Genomic DNA, 24,087 nt, shown 5'->3' with positions numbered 1-24,087 from the left:
TGCGGCATGTCCGCCGTGTATAACAGGTAGAAGAGAGGGGAAAGGACGGAGCCTTGGGGCGTTCCTGTGGAGCAGTAGAAGGTGTAACAATTGGAGTTGCGGATGGTAACATAGGAGAGGCATTGAGAGCAGAAGGAGGCTATCATGCGAACATAGTTGATGGGGAAGGTGTAAGTCTGGAGTTCGAAGAGGAGCCTGGGATGCCATACACGGTTATAGGCACGTTCTAGGTAAAGGGACACAAAGATGGTGGAGCAATGGGAATTCAGATGAGTGGAAAGGAGGTGTGTCAGGTGGAGGAGGAGATCGTCAACAGAGAAGGAAGGTTGGAAGCGACATTGGGTCAAGGGAAGGAGACGGTGCTGGTGGAAGTGGTGGTGAATGCGGCAGGTAATGATGTACTCCAGGACCTTGCTGAACACCGACGTGAGACCCATAGGGCGCTAGGAGGAGGAATTGGAATGGAGTTTGGCAGGTTTGAGAAACATTAAGGATCCAGGAAGACTTCCAAATGTCAGGGTACAAGCCGGTGGGGAGGATAACATTATAGAGGGTGGTTAGGACTGTAAGGAAGGAGAGGGGGCTTCTTTGAGTTGGCAGTATGTAATACGGTCGTGCCCAGGAGCCATATTACGATTGGTGTGTAGTGTGGTGACGATGTCTTGTGTGACAATGGGGGTGTTGACTTAGGATGGTGGTGTGGCCCCCAAGCACTGGAAGCTTGGAGCAAGTGGGGGGGAGAGGTGTCAGTGCGGCCCTGGATGTCAGGCAGACAGCCTGCCCACCTGCCTGTTCACCGACATCCATCGCCAATGCTAACTGCTGTCCAGCTGTCCGTCCCTCTGTCCATTTGTCCATCCATTGTCCATCGTCGCCGCTGCCTGCTGTCCGTCTGTCTGTCGCCATCCGTCCATCATAAACCTTCCCCCCTCCACTGTCATCTACACCTCCCCCTCCCCCTCTTCCACTGTCCCTTCCTGGAGTGCTGCTTCTCGCCTCCCTCCTTATACCTCGTTTCCCCTCCCCCAACAACAGCTCCTGCCCCCACCCTCAAGTACACCCCTGCTGCCGCCTCCGCTGCCACCTCTCAGTTTGTCGGTTTGCTCCCTTTACTCCCTCTCACCCCCCTGTCACTTCATCATCTGCATCCACCGCATTCACCACGCCATGCCATGCGACAATCACCGCCACTGAACCAGCTGCTTCTCCCAGCATGTCCACCACGCCTACAGGATCTGCCACTCGCCACCTCCCTCTCTCCTCCTCCCAGCCTACAGTCTCCAAAAAACCCCACAAACACGTCATTGCCGACTCTACCCCTCCAGCAAAAAGGCACCACCTCCTCCCCCTCCCCCATTGACTCCATGGACACTACCACTCCTCCTGACAACTGTACCCCACAACCCACCCTCCAAACCTTCGTCCTGTCCACCCCAGACACTGGTGCTCGCATCTCCCAGCTGATTTCTCGCAGCCGGCCGCTGTGACCGAGTGGTACTGCGCGATTCAGTCTGGAACTGCGCAACTGTTACTGTCGCAGGTTCGAATCCTGTCTCGGGCATGGATGTGTGTGATGTCCTTAGATTAGTTAGGTTTAAGTAGTTCTGTAGTGTCACGGAATAATAAAGAGTTGGAGATGTGGAATATTGTCAAAGTTTCGTTGCCTATGCCGAAAGCCAGAGGCAGTAGCTTGGCCAAGAAGTAAGAGGATTGCATATGTATGGAATGTGTCGTCACGCAGGGGCAATGTCCTGGTTCCACACAACAGGCGAGAGAGAATTGCTTTGCACGCGGGTTTGTGTTAGACGGAGACTTTCGTAGAGTGCAAGACAGACGTATAGCGTCAGCTGTACTGCATTTCACAACTTCGCGTAAGTCTGTCGAAACAACACATAGGCCTAACTCTGTGGCAAGAACACCTAAGGGGCGAGTACGACAGATACGTCAGCACTATAAGTGGAACAAATGTGGTCATTACAAACGAGCATGACGTCAGGACGTCTCTCGTGCTTCCTTTAAATACGCCAGCTTTGATAGCAACAGGGCACTCGCACTCGCAGTTAGACTTGCAGTTAGGTGTGTACTGGGTCGCTGCATAACTCTCACGTCGGTGATCGACATGTTAATCTTTATTAAGGAGATGTTGCAGTAAGGGCGGCCCATCCGGCAGCAGACGTGAGGGGACAGTACCAGCTCTGGTCCTCTCTGCTGCCGCTGTCAGTCATCGACCCATGATTAGCAGACATCGCGGCAGACTCGCTCGCCGCCAATGCTGACCACATCAGTGAGCCGTCGTCGAGATCGTGCGGGGCCTAGGCTCTGTGCATCTGACATCACAACCGGGTGAGCCAACGACGCTGGGGGACTGCAGCCTGTTCCGCCCGTCCACCACGGACGAGCCACCAGGAGGAGCAGGGAAGGAGATGGGGTGGGATAGAGTACACTCCGCACTACGAGAACGCTTCTGGTGCCGACAGCGCCGGGGACTCCAACCCGAAGCCTCTACATGCAGCAGCCTGCTGTCTGCCGCGAGCTGGCTGACCAGAGGGGCGCCAGCAACCACGCGCCGCCGAAGTGAGGATATTCCTCCGCTACGTCACTGCACGCAGCGCTGCACTAGCAAGACTGGTGCGGCCCGGATCTGGGGTCATCGCTACGAGTCAGCGAGGACTCGGGGAAGGTCGCTGATATCACCAAGCCACATTGTACCGGCACGAATTAATAATGTTTCTTTGGCGTTTCTGATGCTTTTACAGCCATTTCCTAGCATCCTGACAGTTGGAGAGGTCACCACTCGGCCATCCAGTCCACTGTAGGCGACCAGGACCACCGGTTGTAGGGAACTGATGACCACAGATGTTAAGTCCCATAGTGCTCAGAGCTATTTGAACCATTTTTCGATTCCTTGCAGGGACTCAGTCCTCATCGAGACCCCTTCTTTCACACAGATCTCCTCCGTAAACTACTGCACATTATGTTTGGCCCCCACACATCCCTGACTCCCTTCCTCTCCTCTTCTTCTCCCTGTCAGCCACAGCCTCCCAATCGTCCCCCCACCTACACCCCACGTCCCCAGCTGTCCCCATTGCAAGGTCTCCCACTTTCTTAAAAACTGCCCCAGTCTAGCCACCCCTCCTTCCCGTAACACCTGCAACACCCCCATCCCACCTACTGCCACATGTGTAAAGCTAAACCCCCTCATACCACCCTGAGGTTACTGTCCCTGTTTGTCCTATTGTCCCCCATCCATCCCAACAATTCCCATGTTGACCACACCTTCTGCACCTTTGTAATAGCCATCAACATAAACATCAATAGCTGCTCCCCTGCCGCCCTTCAGTAGTGACGTCAGTTCCTCTCCACTCCAATCACAGCAGAAGACATTAAACGTCGCTGGTCCAAATGCAACAAGGCCCACTGTCTCATGACTGTGTCATCTACTGCCACCTTTAGAAAGCCCCATCTCCTTCTTGACTGTCCTTGCCCATTTCTATAACGTCATCTCTCTACCCCCATCCTTTTATTCCTCAAACCCAACAAACCACCTTCCGTCGCCTCTTCCTATCGTCCCATCTGCCTCACCTCCATCTTCAGTAAGATCTTCAAATCGATCCTCTCCCGTCATATCTGTCAGCACCTTAATCAACACCACCTCCTCCCCCTTACCCAGTGTGGCTTCCAACACTGCTTCTCAGCAGAAAACCAACTCCTTAACGTAGTTCACCTTCATTTCCACTAGCTTAACTCCGTTTGCTCCACCATTTTTGTTTCCTTCGACCCCCAAAATTCCTATGGCCATGTATGGCATCCCTGTCTCCTCCACCTACACCTACCTACACCCTGCCTATCAATTTTGTACATCTGATCACTTCCTTCCTCTCACGATGTCCTTCCTATGTCATCCTCCACAACACCAACCTTTTATCCCATTGCTGCTGTGCCCCAGGGTCCATCCTCTCCCCTATCCTCTATCTCCTGTACACTGCCGATATGCCCAAGCCATCCCCACCTGTCCACCTTCTCCAATATGCTGATGACACCACCTTCCTGGCTTTCTATCCTACCCTTCAATGGTCTCAACACACCCTCCAAAACCACCTTGACCTGTTCACCACTTGGTGTAACCAGTGGTCCCTTCATCTCAACCACTCCAAAACCCAGGCAATCATCATAGATCACACCACCTGCTTCTTCCATGACTTCTACCTCACCCTTTATGGTCGTCTCATCCAGCTCACCCCCACCCTGAGATACCTTGGCCTCACCCTCAACCCTCACATCGCCTGGAACCCTCACCTCTTGACCATCCAGCAGAAAGCCCATTCACGCCTCCGCCTCCTGAAACTCCTGTCTGGCCGGACATGGGGTTACATCCTTCCGACATCCTCCACACCTACAAATCCCTCATCTGTCCTATCCTTTGTTATGCCAATGTTGCCTGGATCTCCGCACCCACCAGCTTTTACAAGACCCTCCAAATCTTCAAATGGCATGTGCTGTGCCTTACCCTCCATATCCGCCTTCCTTCCACCACACACCTCCTGTACGACCTCATCCCCTTCCCCCACCTCCTTCTTTTTCCTCCAACATATCTGCATCCTTTACACTGTCTGCAGGCTAGATCCTCCCCACCCCCTGGTTTCCATAATTTGCCTGGTGCCATTTAATCTAGTGTGTGTTTTTTGACTTTTTATTTCTATATTCCGCCATGTTTCCTTCGTTATATTGTGTTACATGTCCTCCTGCTTAAGCTGCTGCCAGCCTGTCCCTAATCGTGAATGGAAATTACAATAAAGGAAAAAGAAACTATTGAAAACTGTAAGGCCAGATCCCCCCCCCCCCCCCCCCCCCCCGCCGCACACACACAAACACATCTCTCTAACTCACTGTCCCCGTCCGACCTATTTACGATCCCACCCCTCCTGGAAACAGCCTTTGCCCTCTCCCCACAGTCGAGGACATCGTTAGATTCGTAACCATCATCCTACAAAATATCCGCCATTTTCAACGCCCCCATACCATCCACAGATCTCCCTATCTGCCGTTCAATCTTTCACCCTAACACCTTCGCCACCTACTCCCATAACCAAGCCCATTTTACCTTCTCCCATCTCGACACCCTAGTTTAAACCCCACCATGGCGCGGCAGGCTCGTATCTTGTTCAATAACATCCGTTCTCTACCTACCAACAAACAACTCTTTATGCACATCCTTACAACCCACCATGTGGATGCCTCCCTCCTCAATGAAACATTTCTCCAGCCCCCATGTATCATCAGCACATCACCATACCCCCTTCAACAATCCAATAATCCCCACCTGATTGCGCATGGTGGAGTTGCCATCGGCTGCCTTCACCAGACCTCTGTTGGGCTCCAAACCCTCCTTCCTGAGCCCACTGAACACCTTATCCTCAGCTTCTTGTTCTCTGGCCTTACCATAAACAGCACCACCATCTATGTCCGTGCCACTGCCCTCATCCCGTTTGACTTCCTTTGCCACATTGACCACACCTTCTCCGCCTATGTGATTGCCACTGACCTAGACATCCACCGTCGTACTGATGCACAGCTACAATGGGTGCATCGGTTCCTCACCTCACTGCAAGATGAGCTCCTCCACTAACCCGCCACACCTGCCCTGATTCCAATACCACTCACGATGTAGTCCTGGCCTCCAGTGACCTCCTTCGACACATTATGGCGAACGTACTAGACCCCACTGGTAGCGACCATCTCTGTGTCCTCCTTACCGTGACAGACCGACAGAACCCATGCCTTACTCCTCACACCAATCCTCCCCCAAATTTCGTCCATAACTACTCGCGTGCTGACTGGAATGGCTACTGGGCAGCCCTAGATACCCAGGTCAGTGGCCATCTTCTGACCATCCAGCATCTGGATGATATCAGCATGCTGCCTCCTTTCTCCAACAGGCCCTGTCTGAGGCCATTGAGGCTCACATCCCCACTACCACCATTTGCACACACCACCACACTTTACCCCCACATGCCATCCTCCTTTGTGAATCCCATCATCTCCACCATGCCTTTCTCCACACACAGGACCAGGATACACTCCGATGCCACCGAAAACTCCAAAGACATGCCCGTAATTTCCTCGCAGCCAAAAAACGCTGAGACTCTCGCCAGGCTTGCACCTGCCTAAATGATACCCTAACTATAAACTCATCCAAGTACTGGTCAGCCTTCCATCACCTTACTGTATCTCAACCCTCCCCACGGTATCCCCTCCTCCATTGAACCTGATTTATTTTCAAAGAATATCCATAAGCATTTATTTTATTTACTAGCGATTTATTTTCAAAGAATATCCATAAGAATTTATTTTATTTACTAGCGATTCATGAAGAACATTAACACATTTAATTGGACTATGCGAGCGTGAAAGTAACTGAAAAAACAAATTAAAAATTTTATTTTCAATAAATGGAAATTTTATTCCTAAAAGCCCTTTTTTTAAACAGATTTAAAATTATAATCAGAAAGCACCCTGTAAAAATCAAGTTACAATCTTTTGGGAGGCAGAAATAACAATTTTTTTTTTTTTTTTTTTTTTTTTTTTTTTTTTTTTTTTTTTTTTTGTGGTATGAGATTTTGGGCTGAGAACCTTGCCACTTCCTTTTAACATTGCTGTAGACACGACCGCTCACAACACCTCTTAAAGACTACACTGGTGCAAATCTGCAACACACCAGATTACCCTAAATTAAAATTTTTAACAACTCACACAAACACATAAACTATGCGCCCTGTAAGAGGGTTGTAAATGGTACAAAACACTCACATTAAAAATTATTTGCCACCGAAAGTGTAATTTGTTTTAAAAGAACCCTTACGGTGGAAGGGTGGCAACTTTATATGATTAATTGACCATTTAAACAAAATCCATGAAATGCAATTTTATATAAAATGTACCAACATGCTCTACATTACATATATACCACCTCGCAAGATGATAGACAAGATAAAAACATATTTCAGGAATTCGGCCTTTACACCTTAAGCAATAAATTCATTAACACCGAATCCAACAAACATGACAGAGGCAGCTATTAACGTATGGCAGATTGACAGGGGGATTACTGAACAACCTGAACTGCAGATTGCTCTAAGTTGCCCCCACTCGACAAGGGAAAATGGACCACCCAATTCATAAATAACCAATTTCCCATGGGTGGGCAAGCGGAGAAGAATGGTGGGACAATTACAAAACAAAGCAGCTGGTGACCTCACCAAGAAAACTAGTATAATTTAACAAGTAAATGAAACAACATATCTCCAATCACTCAACTTCTAATGAACTGCGATTTCTGGCGAAGACCTGGCGCAGTACCTCCAACACTATCACTTATCAATGTCAGTGAAAATCTGAGTAGGCAATGTAACAGATGAGGTCATTAATGTAAACAAGAAAAAAAACAATGGACCCAAGATGGAACCTTTAACACCACATGTAATTACTTCCCAATCGGATGAAGGCTGACTGCTTAGGTTTTTCACAACAACACCCTTTCTTTCCTGTTAGATAAGAGACTAACAATTTCACAGCACTGCCACTGACACCATAATATTGTAACTTACTTAAGAGAATGGTGTGGTTCACATAATCAAAGGATTTTGACAGGTCAAAGAAAATGCCAGTAGCCTCTAATAGCTTTCACTATATCAGAACATTTAAGTAACACACACTGTGACTTTGACAGTATATTATTTGCAGTCAGGTGCTTGAGGATTACAGAAACAACTTAAGATAGAACTCAACTCGCACGAGCACTCTCTGATTAACTTCAAAAAAATGGTTCAAATGTCTTTGAGCACTATGGGACTTAACATCTTAGGCCATCAGTCCCCTAGAACTTAGAACTACTTAAACCTAACTAAACTAAGGACATCACACACATCCATGCCCGAGGCAGGATTTGAACCAGTGACAGTAGCAGTCCCACGGTTCTGGACTGCAGCGCCTAGAACCGCATGGCCACCGCGGCCGGCCTGATTAACTTCTTTTGATATATTATCATACCCACTAGAATACTTACATTTGAAGGACTTTATGATGGATGCTACTTCTCTGGGAGACCTGAGCACCATTTCTATTTTAGTGAAGTTATTTTTAAAGACTTGTCTTGGATACACAATTGCACTGCTCACCGAACCTGATGACACCAAGCTGTCTGTAACAGAAATGAAGTACTTGTTTAAGAGGTTTGCAACACTACATGCACTTGTTACTGAAGTCTCATTTATTTTTACAGCTATCTGTTCCCCTTCCTTTTTGGCCCCACCTGTCTGTCTTCACTATATCCCATACAGTTTTTGGTTTGTTGTTCGATGTAATTATGTTTTTCTCATAATAAACCTGCTTCGATTTCTGGATTACTTGCTTCAATATTTTGCAGTACTCTTCGTAATACATTACAGTGTTAACATCAGAGTTGTTCCTAGATGGTAGATACAGTCTCCTTTTTGTCCCTCATGATATCTTTATTCCTTGTGTAATATTTGTTTATTGTTTGACTTCTGTGTGATTTGAGTTACCTTTAGAGAACAACAATTTTCAAAAGTGGAGGTAATTTTATTAGCGAATGCTTTGTATTTTCCATTTGAGTCAGAAGTGTTGTAAGCATATATCCAGTTCATGTTTTTGAGCAATATAAAAATTTTTACTTATGTATTATCCTCCTGTACTCAGATTTAATAGATTTTTTTATCCTGAGAAGTTCCAAAATATAACACAAGACGCTGCATGTCATGATCAGATAGCCCATTTACTATTGGTTTTGTGATATGCCTTTTTTCCTCTTGATTTGTATACAAAGATATTATGGATGGCAATCTTTGAGCATTTAAATATCCTAGCTGCAAAGTTCACAGTGGGAACTAAATTGAAAGATAGTGTTACTGAGTGCCATAATTGTTCTCTGACAAGAGCTTTTCAATAAACGTACATTAATATCACCAGTAACCACTATATCCATTTTTTTTTTTTACTGTGAGAAGGGACAATAGATCTTTCATAATTCTTTAGAAGAGGTTAAAATTTCCTGAAGGTGATCTGTAAATACCTCTATTATAAAGGACTTATTATAAAACACTAATTCTGTTGCACAAGCTTCTAAGTGCCACTCTGGTCAAAATTTATTAATATCAATATTCTTGAAATCAAAACTGTTTCTGACATACTGGCAACTCCTCCATTGTCTATGTTATCTCTACAGAAGTAACAAGCTATCTTTAATCCTGCAACATTTCACATATATAGAACAGTGGTCACATAACAGACTGAACAGGAACCTGGAGAGTCCCCAACATGACACAAGGCCAACCAAAGTTAGAATATTAGTTCCCCATACAACTAAACTGTATAGTAATGGTGAAACTGTAAGGGAGTCGAGCTGGAAAACCATATCCTGAAAAGTAAAAAATATTCAAGAACTAAAAAAATAATTTAAAAAACTTGATCATTTCAAACAAACCTTTACTGCTGTATAATATAGGACTTCCTTCAACGTGATTTCTTGTGAATTATACTAAACATATTTTGGGTTGGCATACAAAACTAAACGGTTTCATTAGAAATAAAAATGTTTGATTATGACCAGCATTACTACTCGAACTTACTCTTACCCTTTTAGCATTATGAATTCATGTTTCATATATTTTCAGTGTGGTGTAAACTACATGAAACAATGTTCTTTTATCATCTGTTTGAGTTGTATCATATGCTGTTGTACAATGGATGACAGAGGTCACTTGAGATAGAATATGATACCACCTTGGAATTACAACAAAGTATCTGTACCTCTCTTACTTTCCTTTTTTCACCATCAGTCAACAGTCCAATTGAGCCCCTTGGTACTGCGAACTGTATAGTCATGTTCTCCGCCTGTAAATTGCAACAAATGTTTAACATTCCTTCAAATAACAAAATTTGGAAATAGGTTATGAACAAAGACACAGAACATGGTGAGAAACAGTCCACATTGAGCCACAGACTTGTTTAACTTAAACAGTTGTATCAACACAGCGTAGAATATTAAACCTTATCTGGATGAAACAAGAGCAGCAACAGCACATATTTGTGAGGGGTTTTCGGAGGTTTTGCTACAACACAACCTGCACTGAGTTAGTGCAGTTATCAGTTGTGTAAGCAAAGTCCTGAGGGCAATTGCTTTTGACTGAAACGAAGACTTACATCCAAGCCATGCCTGTTGCTCCAGTTGGGAGATAGGAATAAGCTAATTAGTGCCTGCACCTGGACAGGAGGGAGAAGGGCAGATTATCTGAGCATCTTACAGGTAGTGTAAGAAGGAACATATTTAAGATGGAGTGAGATTACAGAGAGACAGTCGAATCAAATTAGAAATGAAAAGGACCAAAACTTTTCTTTACTGCTTGCTCAATATACAGATTGAATAACGTTGGGGATAGGCTACAACCCTGCCTCAATCCCTTCCCATCCACTGCTTCCCTTTGATGTCCCTCTACTCTTATAACTGCCATCTGGTTTCTGTACAAATTGAAAATAGCCTTTCGCTCCCTGTATTTTACCCCTGCTACCTTTAGAATTTGAAAGAGAGTATTCCAGTCAACATTGTCAAAACCTTTCTCTAAGTCTACAAATGCTAGAAACCTAGGTTTGCCTTTCCTTAATCTTTCTTCTAAGATAAGTTGTAAGGTCAGTATTGCTATACATGTTCCAACATTTCTACGGATTTTCCCCGAGGTTGGCTTCTATCAGTTTTTCCATTCGTCTGTAAAGAATTCAAGTGAGTATTTTGAGGCTGTGACTTATTAAACTGATAGTCCGGTAATTTTCACTTTTGTGAACACCTGCTTTCTTTCGGATTGGAATTATTATATTCTTCTTGAAGTCTGAGGGTATTTCGCCTGTTTCATACATCTTGCTCACCAGATGGTATAGTTTTGTAAGGACTGGCTCTCCAAAGGCTATCAGTAGCTCTAATGGAATGTTTTCTACTCCCGGGGACTTGTTTCGACTCAGGTCTTTCAGTGCTCAGTCAAACTCTTTACACAATATTGTATCACCCATTTCATCTTCATCTACGTCCTCTTCCATTTCCATAATATCGTCCTCCAGTACATTGCCCTTGTATAGACCCTCTAGATACTCCTTCCACCTTTCTGCTTTCCCTTCTTTGCTTAGAATATTGTCCTCAAGTACATCGCCCTTGTATAGACCTTCCACCTTTCTGTTTTCCCTTCTTTGCTTAGAATTGGGATTCCATCTGAGCTCTTGATATTCATACAAGTGGCTCTCTTTTCTCCAAAGGTCTCTTTAATTTTCCTGTAGGCACTATCTATCGTACCCCTAGTGAGATAAGCCTCTGCATCCTTAAATTTGTCCTCTACCCATCCCTGCTTAGCCATTTTGCACTTCCTGTCGATCTCATTTTTGAGACGTTTGTATTCCTTTTTACCTGCTTCATTTACTGCATTTTTATATTTTCTCCTTTCATCAATTAAATTCAATATTTCTTCTGTTACCCAAGGATTTCAATTAGTCCTTATCTTTTTACCTACTTGATCCTCTGCTGCCTTCACTACTTCATCCCTCAGAGCTACCCATTCTTCTTCTACTGTATTTATTTCCCTCATTCCTGTAAATTGTTCCCTTATGCTCTCCCTGAAACTCTGTACAACCTCTGGTTCTTTCAGTTTATCCAGATCCCATCTCCTTAAATTCCTACCTCTTTGCAGTTTCTTCAGGTTTAATCTACAATTCTTCCATGTATACAACCTTCTTTCATGATTCTTGAACCATGTGTTAGCTATGATTAAGTTATGCTCTGTGCAAAATTCTACCAGACGGCCTCCTCTTTCATTTCTTAGTCCCAATCCATATTCACCTACTATGTTTCCTTCCATACCTTTTCCTACTCTCTAATTCCAGTCACCAATGACTATTAAATTTTCGTCTCCCTTCACTACCTGAATAATTTCTTTTATCTCATCATACATTTCATCAATTTCTTCATCATCTGCTGAGCTAGTTGTCATATAAACTTGTACTACTGTAGTAGGCATGGGCTTCGTGTCTATCTTGACCACAATAATGCGTTCACTATGCTGTTTGTAGTACCTTACCTGCACTCCTATTTTCCTATTCATTATTAAAGCTACTCCTGCATTACCCCTATTTGATTTTGTATTTATGATCCTGTATTCGCCAGACCAAAAGTCTTGTTCCTCCTGCCACCGAACTTCACTAATTCCCACTATATCTAACTTTAACCTATCCATTTCCCTTTTTAAATTTTCTAACCTACCTGCCCGATTAAGGGATCTGACATTCCACGCTCTGATCCATAGAACGTCAGTTTTCTTTCTCCTCATAATGATGTCCTTATGAGTAGTCCACGCCTGGAGATCCGAATGGGGGACTATTTTACCTCCGGAATATTTAACCAAAAGGATGCCATCATCATTTAATCATACAGTAAAGCTGCATTCCCTCGGGAAAAATTACGGCTGTAATTTCCCCTTGCTTCAGCTGTTCGCAGTGCCAGCACAGCAAGGCAATTTTGGTTAGTGTTACAAGGCCAAATCAATCAATCATCCAGAGTCTTGCCCCTGCAACTACTAAAAATGATGCTGCCCCTCTTCAGGAACCGCACGTTTGTCTGGCCTCTCAACAGATACCCCTCTGTTGTGGTTGCACCTACGGTACGGCCATCTGTATCGCTGAGGCACACAAACCTCTCCACCAACAGCAAGATCCATGGTTCATGTTTGATTTCATGGCTATTATTTATTTCAATTTATCTGCTTTCCTTTCCCGAGTTTCCTCAGTTGCCATATGTGGCACAGCTGTTTATGCCAGAATAATGGATTTCGATTTCCTTACAATGCGAATGAAGGTGGAAAATATACTGCTTAAATTAAACAAACTAAAAAATATATAGAAATTCCATGTAACTGCAAAAGAATGAAATACAACATAACTGGAGCTTCAGTAGCTATGTGAGGCGATTTGTCTGTATGGAGGCTGAGAAGCTGGAAGGCAGCATTGAAGTGCAGGAAGGCTTGCAGAGGTCCAAATAATAATATTATTTTCAGTGTGTGGAAATTTAATTATGAATGACATTTTAGTTAGTTAATTTTCACAAATAATAAAATGTTTACTGATAGAGTGAAATGAGGGCTTTCAAATAATTTATGTCATTCTGGAAATAAACAATTGTTAGCTCACAATATGTTCCTGAGCATATGGCTTCTGAATAAAGCAAATTACAGATTTCTCTTAAAAGAACACATACAATGTTTACATTAGCAGAACTCAGTTAAACTGACAGATAATGAATTTTACTGAAACATCACTTAAATAGGAATTTTGGTGCTTTGTGCAAATGTGGTACATCCACAACCAGTAGAATATAAAAAAAAAGAAATAAGAAAGTTATCTATGTAGTAGATTTATACAAAATGCAGTTACTCCAACTTTACAAGTATCAAGTTCATCAACTGTAAAATAGAAGTATGTATTCTACTGTTCCCACCTTATAAAAGTGAGTCTACAGTTCTCAAATCCAAAATGGTGCATGCATGTCAATCAGTGTTTCTGAAGCTACTGTTGATTGCTTTAGCACTGCAGATAAATCTAGCTACATTATGAAAACCTACCAAATTTGGGATAGCTTTAACCCAGCACACAGCTGCAAGATCATGAAGGGAACATGGCATTTAAAAAAATGCTGTAAAATAATAATAGAGTACTTGTGTACGTAGTACACAGAGCTACAAAAGCAAACTTAAGAGAGTGGCATACAAGGGCAGTCAAATATGAAAAATGTGGAAAAATGTAAGTAAACTACTCATTAATACTGAAGTGCTTGCCATAGTTGTTAACACATTTATTCCACTGTAATTGCCTTACAATGGTCGACGCCTTTGTGGAAAAATGTTGCCAGACACACACCTCTTTATCTGGAGCAAAGGGACAGCCATGAATCTCTTTCTTCAGCACTTTAAAAATATGGAAATCACACGGAGAGAAATTGGGACTTTATGGAGAATATGTTTTTCCCAGCAAAACTGCTGCAACATACTCTATACAGTCCTGGCAGGCATTTTACTGGCAGGTTGCTTAAACTATGATGCAGAGTTTTGTCTGGGAAGCTTTCACACAACCTCCATACAGTCCCAATCTCTCCTCATGTGATTTCCATATTTTTGGAGCCCTAAAGAACCATTCCTGGTCATTCGTTTGGTTCACACCAAGAGTTCGTAGTACACCACAAACATTTTTCCATGAAGCGATTGACCATCTTGTCTCACAGGGGCATAAATGTATTCACAGCTATGGTGATTAGTTTTGAAATACTAAACAGTTAACTTCCTTTTTTCCATCAATTTTGTTTTATGGAGTTTTCATCTTTTGTACTCTTTCTGAAGTTTTGCATCAGTGTAACCATATATATTACAACAAAAAAAGATGAATGTGACAGGGATCAGATCCCATACAGAGCCAATCACAAAATATTCTGATTTCATTCATCACTTTCAAATTATTGTTTAATTCTGGTATGTTAACGCAATGCTAAATCTATAGTGGCAGATAAATGATTAGGTTGGGATATCTTAATTAATACATACTAAGATAAATTTTTGCATGTGAGAAGTGAAAAACTTTCCCCTCTGCCTCCAACCCCTCCACCACACAAAAATTCATAAGACCTATTTTGTATATCAGTTTCTTTGAGTGGCAGCGGCAGTGTGCGTAAACACAAACACACATACCTGGCCTCAGCATCTGGCTGCCAAGGCCAGAATGTGAGCAGCAGTGCAAGACGCTAAAAGTCTTCCCTTGGCAGCCAGAGACTGTGGCCGCATCTGTGAATGTTGTGTTTGTGTGTTGTGTTGTGTGCTGTTTAAATCTAATGAAGACCTGTTTAGCTGAAAGCTGTGTTTGACAGTCTTTTTGTTGTGCCTATCTGCAAATCAGCGACTCCACTTTGTGGTGGGTAGCAACTATCCTTTTCATAAAACTGTCTAACACATATCTTCATGTTTCATTGCTGTGACAAGACGAAGCAATCCAGGTACAGTTACTGGCATCACTATTCTAAACCAAACAACTGCTTTGGTTGTTATAACCAGTGCTCGATTTGTGATGGTATGCCATACTGATACCTCTGACAAGCCAAAGTACTGGTACCTCTTCTTTTTTATAAATCAAGCACTGGTCATAACTGTTACTACTTCAACTTGTTTTATTCGAGATCATGTCACATCCAGAAGGTCAAACCAAACTGAACTTATCTAGTAGGAACTGTTGTAAATAAGTGTTCATTTTCATAGCCCATTATGTACTCTCACAGACTGATCAATCTGAAGTTACAAGCAGAGGAGAGGTGATGCATGGAATGAATCAAAGAAAAAGAACTGAACACATGCCAAATAAGAAGCTGTGTATCACTGGCCGAATGTGTTACAATTAGCTCATTATACCTTCTTTTAAATATATTCACAGTGAATCTTTGATGAGGCTCAAGTTGCACTCTGGCACAAATTTTCACATGTCACTAATATACCTAATACAGCTGATGTCTAATAGTTCACAGTAAGCAAACAAATTTTGAATAATTTAATATATTATAACAACATTCCATGCAGAACCAATCACAACACAGATTCATGATTCTGTAATTACTTTCTGTGGGTGGGGACGGGAGCAGGGATTGTGAACAACACATGTATAAGATGGGACAATACAACATATTTAAAAGACGTACCAGTAATTCCTTTTGCAATAAACAAATTTATTTTACTGCTGTTGTTTTTAACTTGTCATACTAAAAAATCACATTCACTGCAACAGTAACTCCAACACAAGGGATACACGTGTCATCCACGGCAGTAAACATTTTATGACATGGGTTTTCACAGTGGAATGTAAACCATTTCATTTTCTTAAAGTGTATCTATGATACTACTACAGACAGTGATATAACATTATTAATATATTACCAGACACATTAATTTGACACAGATGGTAAAATAAAAATAATGATCTTGGGTACTGGCTGTTGCCTATCTCTAGTAACCATCCCAGAAAATATAGGGTGTTGGCAGAGAACGTTTGGTTGTGCAATCCTGTAGTCACTCTGTTGTGGTACTGGATTTGCAATGTGTTTCTGAAAATACATCAGAGATATATTGAATGAATTATTGCATATTTTAAGATAGAACCTGGCAGTAACGGAAAGAACAAACGTGAGTAGAATAACATCATTACATGTCAAATTAGAATAACAGCAATACATGTCAAATTAGAAAAGAATTATGTATGTACTGATCAGCAATATGAATTTTGTATGTAGAATACACCACTCTGTGGCCAATTAGGTGCAAATCATTTTCAAAAAACTCCTACATTTAACTACATATTAAGTTGTTAAATGGTGGCACATTTAGTCAGCTAATCTGATCATGTATTGCATTCACACTGCAACTGGACAGCTGAAGATAGTGATGCTACGGATTTACCGACACTCATTATATAGGTACGAGTTCTAATATCACCTTCACATTATATACATTTACTAAAATTTCTTGACGTAAATAAACCATCACAATTTCAAAAGAATAAGATTTATTCTACTCATTCATCATCCGACCAAGAAGGTGAAAAAGAACAGAAATTTCTTCTACTCAACCACCAAGGAAGTGAACCTACAGGGAGTAAGTGAAGGTAAACATTAACAAAAGACAACCAAACATTGTTTAAGCTGTACACTATATTAACAAGAAACTATCACAATACTGCTTAATGCTAGTTCTTTTTATGCCAGTTAAATGTGTTCTAGTGAATTAGAAAGAAAGCTGCTGCTACTTCAGTTACATTAGTTACCTTCGGGATGCCTTATAAGAAACATGATATTTAGTTCATTAATCAAGTATTTTTTAGAAAAAACAGTAACCTACATATGTAATTACATAGGACAGTTTACAGCACACTACCTGCCATCCACCTAAAGTAGGAATGAAATCCTTGCACTAAGATAATCAATGGAAGGAGTCACTACTGACGCATTTTTTAAATTTTCCTTTGAATTTCCTGAGATAACTTATTTCTTGTTGTATGTTAGATGGGAGCTTCTCAAATATCCTCATACCATAATACATAACTTTGTTAAATCTTAGTTAAGGATGCAAAGTTTACACAAAAGTTATATTTCTGTCTTGTATTGATAGTGCAGATCAAATTTCAGCATGAAATGATTTTTTCACAACCACACTACGCCTTGATTAAAGTAACTGTGATTGTGGGAGTGACTAAGAGTCAGCCAACTGCTGTTCTTTCTTGACACCTATGTGCCCACTATAATGACTGATTTTTAGGCACCACACAGCTTTCTCAGCTGCAGTACGATGCACAGGAAGGCGAGAGCCAACTGTTGCTCTATCCACAATCCCCACTGATGTACTTCCCACTGCTGCTGACAATGACAACAATAAAAGTAATCTGAATGTATGATTTGCTCTATTTGCATTGCATGCGCAGCTCTTGCTCATTTCATGTGGAACGATGTAAATAATGAATGACCCTTCACCACCATAGCTGTCTGCCACCCATGAGGTTATTTTAATCAAAATTTAGAAGAAAACATAACAATTGTTTATCACTAAGTCTGCCAAAGGTACACCAAAGCGTTCAACAACAACCACAAAAGTTTTCTTATATAAATCACTAGTATAATCTGAGACGACAGAAGCGTCCGATCCCACGCGTCGGCTTTGACCCGTGACGTACGGGTGTTGTCGTGTGACGTCATGACGGCGCGGAGTTTGCCTTGTGAGTGTGGCGTGTTTGTAGATGTCGTCGTGTTGTGGTTTGTTGTGCTCTCTTGTGGTGTGTTCAGGGTTTTCGTTTGTGTGCTATAATGGGCGCAGTCTGCTTTTGCTCATTATCCAGAATTGTTCGAGTGTCGGCTGTGTTTGTAGTGGAATTCGTTTCATTGAGTTAACGATTTTGTGTTAAGCTTAATATAGTGTTATTTATCGTAGATAGTGTGGTAATTTTAGTAAAATTAATCAGTTGTTGTTTTTTGTTCAGGAATGGATATGACGGATGCCACCACAACAGTAGTAAGTTGCATACAACACAGCTATGAAACTAAATCTGCCGTTTATAACGTTCATGAGTACAACACTTCACGTGCAGCTTTAGTACATACCTCACAGTCTAAACAGATCCTATACATTTATATGCTATGGGAAAATACGATATTCTAGCCACAATCATTTTAACCGATCAGCCTGTTTGCATCCCAGAATCCGAATGTACATTACATTTCCTGTTTTCTCTCTAACAATTTTGTGTTCCACTTTTCGTCCCTTAGAACTCACAATACCACAAAGCCCATTACTAAATAGGATCTACTTGCCTGGATTTCCAAAGCTGTGCGCCGTCGACGAAAGAAAAGCTTCCTGTAATTTAAATACTAGAGCGAGGGAAGGCGATAGTACCCTTGGAATTTCATACAAAAAACTAAACTACCATGCAACCATTAAATCGATGAAATTTACAGACTGGGCAGACAAGGAAGATAAACACGAAAATAAAAGAAAGGTGGTTGCTTTACTGTAAACTCGATATTGGTTTAAAACTAAGTTTCCGACTTCTTCGAAAGTCGAAGTTTGGAAATACTACCAGTCTACCCGATTTGACCCTTAGCTTGAGGAGTTGCTTGTTGGGAATTACTGGGAGAGACAGGGATATATACAAATACGTCAGCCCCATAACGCACTAGCAAACCATATTGCACTCGATAAGACAAATGTTGGAAAGAGAAGATGTATTTCACGTATAGCACTGCAGACATACCGATACTCAATTTGGGCTTCTTATATAGGTACGGAATATACAATCCGTACCTTACAAAAATTCAACATTAATAAAGATAAGTACAACTGGTTACAGCAGAAGTTACCATATCTAAAGAATACCTTACCAAGAAATTTTGTGGGTATGAAATATATTCTTCACAGACAAACCAAGTGCAAGGGTGGTTATTGCTATTTTATTAGCAGCATAGAAATAAATACTTGATATAACTACGGAATTGTTTCTTACTCTCAATATTTTCGTGCTGAACTTGTAAGGTAAAATAAGCAGCGCTTGAATACTTCAGTGTTGCTGGGCGCTGCCAACAGATGTCACTGCGAGGCGCCACCTCAGAAAATATGGCTATCATTTTACCTCCGTCTGCAATTCGTGACTGGCCGAAAACGAGTCGCATTGTAGCAACTACACCTAAAAACAAAGCTTACGCACACAATTCTGTGGGAGCTGTGACGTTAGCGTTCTGCAGTTGAGCAGTGCTATCTGTGGTAGAAGCAGTGTTTCATGTTTGGAAGCGTGGTCACTGCATTGGTTTGTTTTCGTAGCAATGACTGAAAGCATGGCTTTGTTTTTGTAACATTTGTGACGGAAATCTTGTTCTCACTGTCATATGCGATTCGGATTGTTATTGAGCATCTTGTCAAAATGACACGCAAGTGCTGTATGCCCTATTGTAGGGGAAACTACGACAACGGTTTAAAGGTTAGCGTCTTTTCATTCCCGTCTGATGAAGCATTAAGATTGAAACGGATCGCTGCAGTTCGTAGGAATGACTGGGAACCCAGTACACAGTTCGTTGTAAGTATCTGTAATTTAAATTTATTTCTATATTGTTACCCTTTTTAATACTGCTATGTCACAGAACTGAATATTCAAATCAATAGCCTATCGATAACGAAGCATAATACTTTTAAGCTCACTTTATGCAGTCCTCAGTTAGATTTCATTTGTCAGTTTACATTCTGCCTTACGTTAACAGTGAAATATATGCTTCTTTTCAGATATGTGAACTGCATTTCACTGCAGACGTCATTGAGAAAATTACCAGTGTTTTTTTACGACCCAAAACTGGCAAACTCTTTACAGTTTACAGCACCTTTGGACCGTCCACGTTTAAAGAAACGTTCGTGAAAATTTGTCGTAAAGGGTACTTGTAATCAGTTTACAGATTAAAGTACAGGTTCCTTAATTTTCTTACGATATTGTTAAATATCTAAGATCATTAAACATTGCTATACGAATCTCATGTTTATCTCTCTCTATTTGCAGATGCTGTACCATCAAAGTTGCCAGGAAGACCTACGTATTTATCTTCAAAACAAGCACCAGCTCGAGAAGATCCAGAGGGTCGCGAACGTTTGGGGAACCAAGTACTTGAGAAAATCATTGAGCAGAGTGTGGAATCACACAAAAAATGATGGAGAAGAGTTCATTTGCTGGCTTAGAAGATTTTAAATCAAAATTATCTGATTGTGAAAAGCACAGTGACTGGGTCACGGGTGTTAAAGGATGCTCCTTATCTAAGTGTTGTGTGTCATGTCGTTATAAATAGTGATTTAGTGTTAAGTGCATTTGTGAAGGAAGCTGAGCTGAATTGTGCTGGTAAGATTAAATTACCAAACCAAGTAAGTGATACTGGTACAGTTAGCAATATTTTGAAAGAGTTGTATGTGATGTTTAATATAAATGAGGCTCCATTTGAGGCAAGTTTGTCTTGCATTGAAGACATTTTGGAAAACTTGTAATAAAAATTACCAGAAAGTGAGCATAAAATTAAATTTTTGAAGGAACAAGTTTCATTTCCAAGATTTAATAGTCCAACACAGATTAGGTACGGGAGTGTTTCAATGATTTTATGGTCATTACCTTATTCTATCAGTCCACATGCATATAGTTTTTTGAGGAGTGCTCGTAATTTTTCCATTCCCAGTCCCAGAACTTTGTCAAAACTTTGCAGTAAAATTCCAACTAACCCAATCATTGAGCATCAGAGTGAGCAGTTTCTCAGTTACATACCACAAAAAGTTGGTGCTTTATCTGTGAATGATAAAACTGTCCTGTTGATGGATCAGATTTATTTAAAGTCACAACCTGACTATAAAGGTGGCAATGTTGTAGGTGGTGCTTTTAACACAGATGTGGTTTTGTGTGCAACTAGTGCTTATGTTTTTATGATCCAGAGTATGGATTCAGTGTACAAAGATGTGGTGCATATTCTCCCAGTTCACACAATTCAATTAAACTAGAAGCAGTGGGATTTGAGGTAATAGTAGTAGCTGACAATAATGCTATTCATAAGAAAGCTATTTCGTACTTTTCTTCCCCCCCCCCCTCCCTCCTAGTGTACAGATAAAATATGTTCATCCTGAGCAGACTTCTGCAGACCGCCCAATTTACTATTTTGTAGATACTGTACACATTTTAAAATGTAAACGGAACAACTGGGGTAATGAAAAGGACCAAATTATATGCTTTCCTTCTTTTAGTGATAGCTTGAAGGGAGGTCTTGCTTCTGTTACAGCACTGAAGGAACTACATTTACTAGAAAAAGGTGAACTATTGCAGTATGGCAGCACTTTAACACTTAAGTCACCATATCCAAATTCTTTTGAATGGCAAAATGTGAAATTAGCATTGCGTATTTTTAATAACATGACAGTTGTTGCAATGCAACAACTAGGTGCAAGAAATAATTTGAAAACTGGGAGAGTATTGCCACGTTTGTAAAAATAAAAAGTCAGTGGTTTGATATTAAATGTTGAAACGCTGCTGAAGGGTAAAAGGCTAAGAAATGTTTACCAAGAACAGATTACTCTCAATTCAAAACATATTCATGACTTTTTGAGAAACTTTCTCTCGTGGTTGTGTTCATGGGAAGATTGCAATGGAGGAAAGAAATTGACCAGAGAAACACACTTTGCTCTCAAACATACTACTGCAGTCTTTATTGATTTTAGTGAATACTGGCTGTGTGAGAAGAAGAGAACATATTTGCTCTTTGGGAAAATACAGACAAACAGTTTGAAGGACAGGTTTGGGAAATACCGCCAACTTAATGGGGGAAGTTACCATGTATCGCTAAGGCAGGTATTTGGAACAAGGAAAATTAAGGGCCCAGAGTATGTTTCCTCTTGTATTAAAGTCCAAAGTGTTTGGTGATGTTGTAAGACCTAATTATGTTGATGCTGCTTGTTGCAGAATCCCAGGCTTTGAAGATAACGACAACCCAGAGCTATTAAATGTAGTAGTTGATGATAGTGATGTTGATGAAATAGAAGAAAACACTTGGCCATTACTCCATTATATTGCTCACACCAAGTGCATCTAAAATAAATTGTCCATATTGTGAAGGGTTTGTAACATCTGAAGAAACAAGACAAGCAGATGATTTGATAATGGCAAATGACAGGGGAGGTTTAACATACCCTAGCAGTGATGTGGTCACATGTGTTTCCTATGTATACTTACACTATAAAAAATTCTTAAAGAAAAGGAAAAATTTGTTCCTGCAACAAGTAAATCAAAGAAATGTGCTTGTCAAAGAAGCAGCCATTAATGTGCCAAAAAACTTACTTCTTGGTTTCCATTGTTTAAAAGGTCACACTCTTGAATCTATCATACATTGTATATTGACTTGCAGTGCAAATATTTTACTAAACAACTTTGTAAAACGAAAAAATGATGTGTGTGTGACAAAAGATGTAAGTATTTATAAAAGAATGAAAAAGTCTTGACATCTGACTCCTTGTCACAAAAAATTGTGAAATAAATGTTTTCTGGAAATTTACTTGTTAAAGTGAAGCTTGTTAAGTATCACATGCCCATTTTTCATAAGTTACTAAATGAAAAAACTTTTAATAAATGATTTACATTATTTGCGGTGAATTTTTAAGGTCCTAGTGTAATGTTATTAACAATCAAGGAAAATCATTATTACTTATGTAGTCTAAACTATCATGTGGAAGGTTACCTAATTATAAAATCGAATATGCAGCAAGGCAATGCTGTAAGTGCTTAAAATTTTACATCGCATAAAAAGTAGGTAGTGGTGACTGAAAAAATAGGATAAATGATTTATATTATTTGTAGGCGAATTTTGAAGGCCCTAGTGTATTTTTTTTATTTACTTTATTTGTTTTTATTTTTTTTTGTATTCAAGGAAAATCATTATTCCTTAGGTAATCGAAATATTGCGTTGGTTACCTAATTGTAAGATTTAATCAGCAGCAAGGTGACGCTATAAGTGCTTAAAATTCTAAAAAGTAGGTAGTGGTGACTATATGAACTGCCTTTGAAGATACAGGATCCAATATTTATATAAATCTTTTTCACTCAATCGTGTTACGCCACAGTTCATCATTTACAATCTAGGTGATACAGTATACAGTACTCTCTTAGTTGAAGGTTTCATTGTTTTCGTTACTTCTATCATTAGTCAAATAGCGAATGTGCATTCCCTTCCGCTACTTCAGTGCTAGTTTCTGAACTCAGTCGCAGAGCTGTGATGTCACAGCAGGCGTAGCGAGGCTTTGTTCCTTGGTGGTGTTGATAGGAGAACTACGATTAGGTTTGTTGAAACAGTCGCCGGTGGGCTCACACGCATGGTTGTTGCAAACAGAAAATGTAACGTCGCCATGTTTTTTAAATTTTGCCTCTGTACTTTCTGTATGCCTTCATTAGCGTCATCAACCCCATATTTTCTCTAACTTATGCAACTTTTCCGCCACTTTACCGTTTTTAACAAAGTCACCGTTTTATTGCCTTTTTATATCGTTTGTTATCTTCCCATAATGTGTTTTTTTTTCTCTTTTCTTATTTGGGCTTTACGCGTCTATCGCCAGGGGGGATTGAATTCAGTAAGGGAATAAAATTAACATCTCGAGGGTTGGATTCCCTCACTTCCAAATCGGAGGATTATGCCACCCGGGCTACTCTCAAGGTGCCTTTGCCATCTGTCTGCCGCCGGCGCCCCCCCCCTCCCCCCCCTGTCCTCGTCACAGCCACCCTCCATATTTGTATATTTTCCCATTTCAGTGACTCCTATTGCCAGTGGACAACGAATTTCATCATGGACACACCCACTAGCACCATCATTTACACCTCTACTTGCCCGGCATCCACCATTACCTCTTGGAGTGCCTCCCACGACCTTAAACAATGTCCTAACCTTGGTATCCTCCTTCCTGCAACACCTGC

At 41.1% G+C, this 24,087-nt stretch overlaps 1 protein-coding gene across 28 annotated transcripts in view; it reads left to right on the top strand.

Annotated features, from left to right (window-relative positions):
* The window catches only part of LOC126427195 (THAP domain-containing protein 1 B-like), a 443,316-nt gene that overhangs the window by 200,548 nt on the left and 218,681 nt on the right, over nucleotides 1-24,087 (top strand). For 12 of the 28 annotated variants that reach the window (XR_007576562.1, XR_007576563.1, XR_007576560.1 and 9 more), the window contains one exon: nucleotides 20,161-21,571. The exons of 6 other annotated variants lie outside the window; for them this stretch is intronic. Coding sequence is in view for 2 of the 22 variants with exons in the window: in XM_050089433.1 (XP_049945390.1) it covers nucleotides 19,537-19,689 (153 nt within the window). In the remaining 20 variants the exon portion in view is untranslated. Of the gene's footprint in view, nucleotides 1-19,262; nucleotides 19,690-19,892; nucleotides 20,072-20,160; nucleotides 21,572-24,087 lie in introns of those variants that run through there. 10 more of the 28 variants (XR_007576557.1, XR_007576558.1, XR_007576582.1 and 7 more) reach the window with 8 other exon arrangements.

Source organism: Schistocerca serialis, chromosome 11 (genome assembly GCF_023864345.2).
Source record: "Schistocerca serialis cubense isolate TAMUIC-IGC-003099 chromosome 11, iqSchSeri2.2, whole genome shotgun sequence".
Classification (NCBI taxonomy): Eukaryota; Metazoa; Arthropoda; class Insecta; order Orthoptera; family Acrididae; genus Schistocerca; species Schistocerca serialis.
The sequence above is the reverse complement of the archived record's forward strand: the minus strand, read 5'-3'. Positions and strand labels throughout refer to the sequence as shown.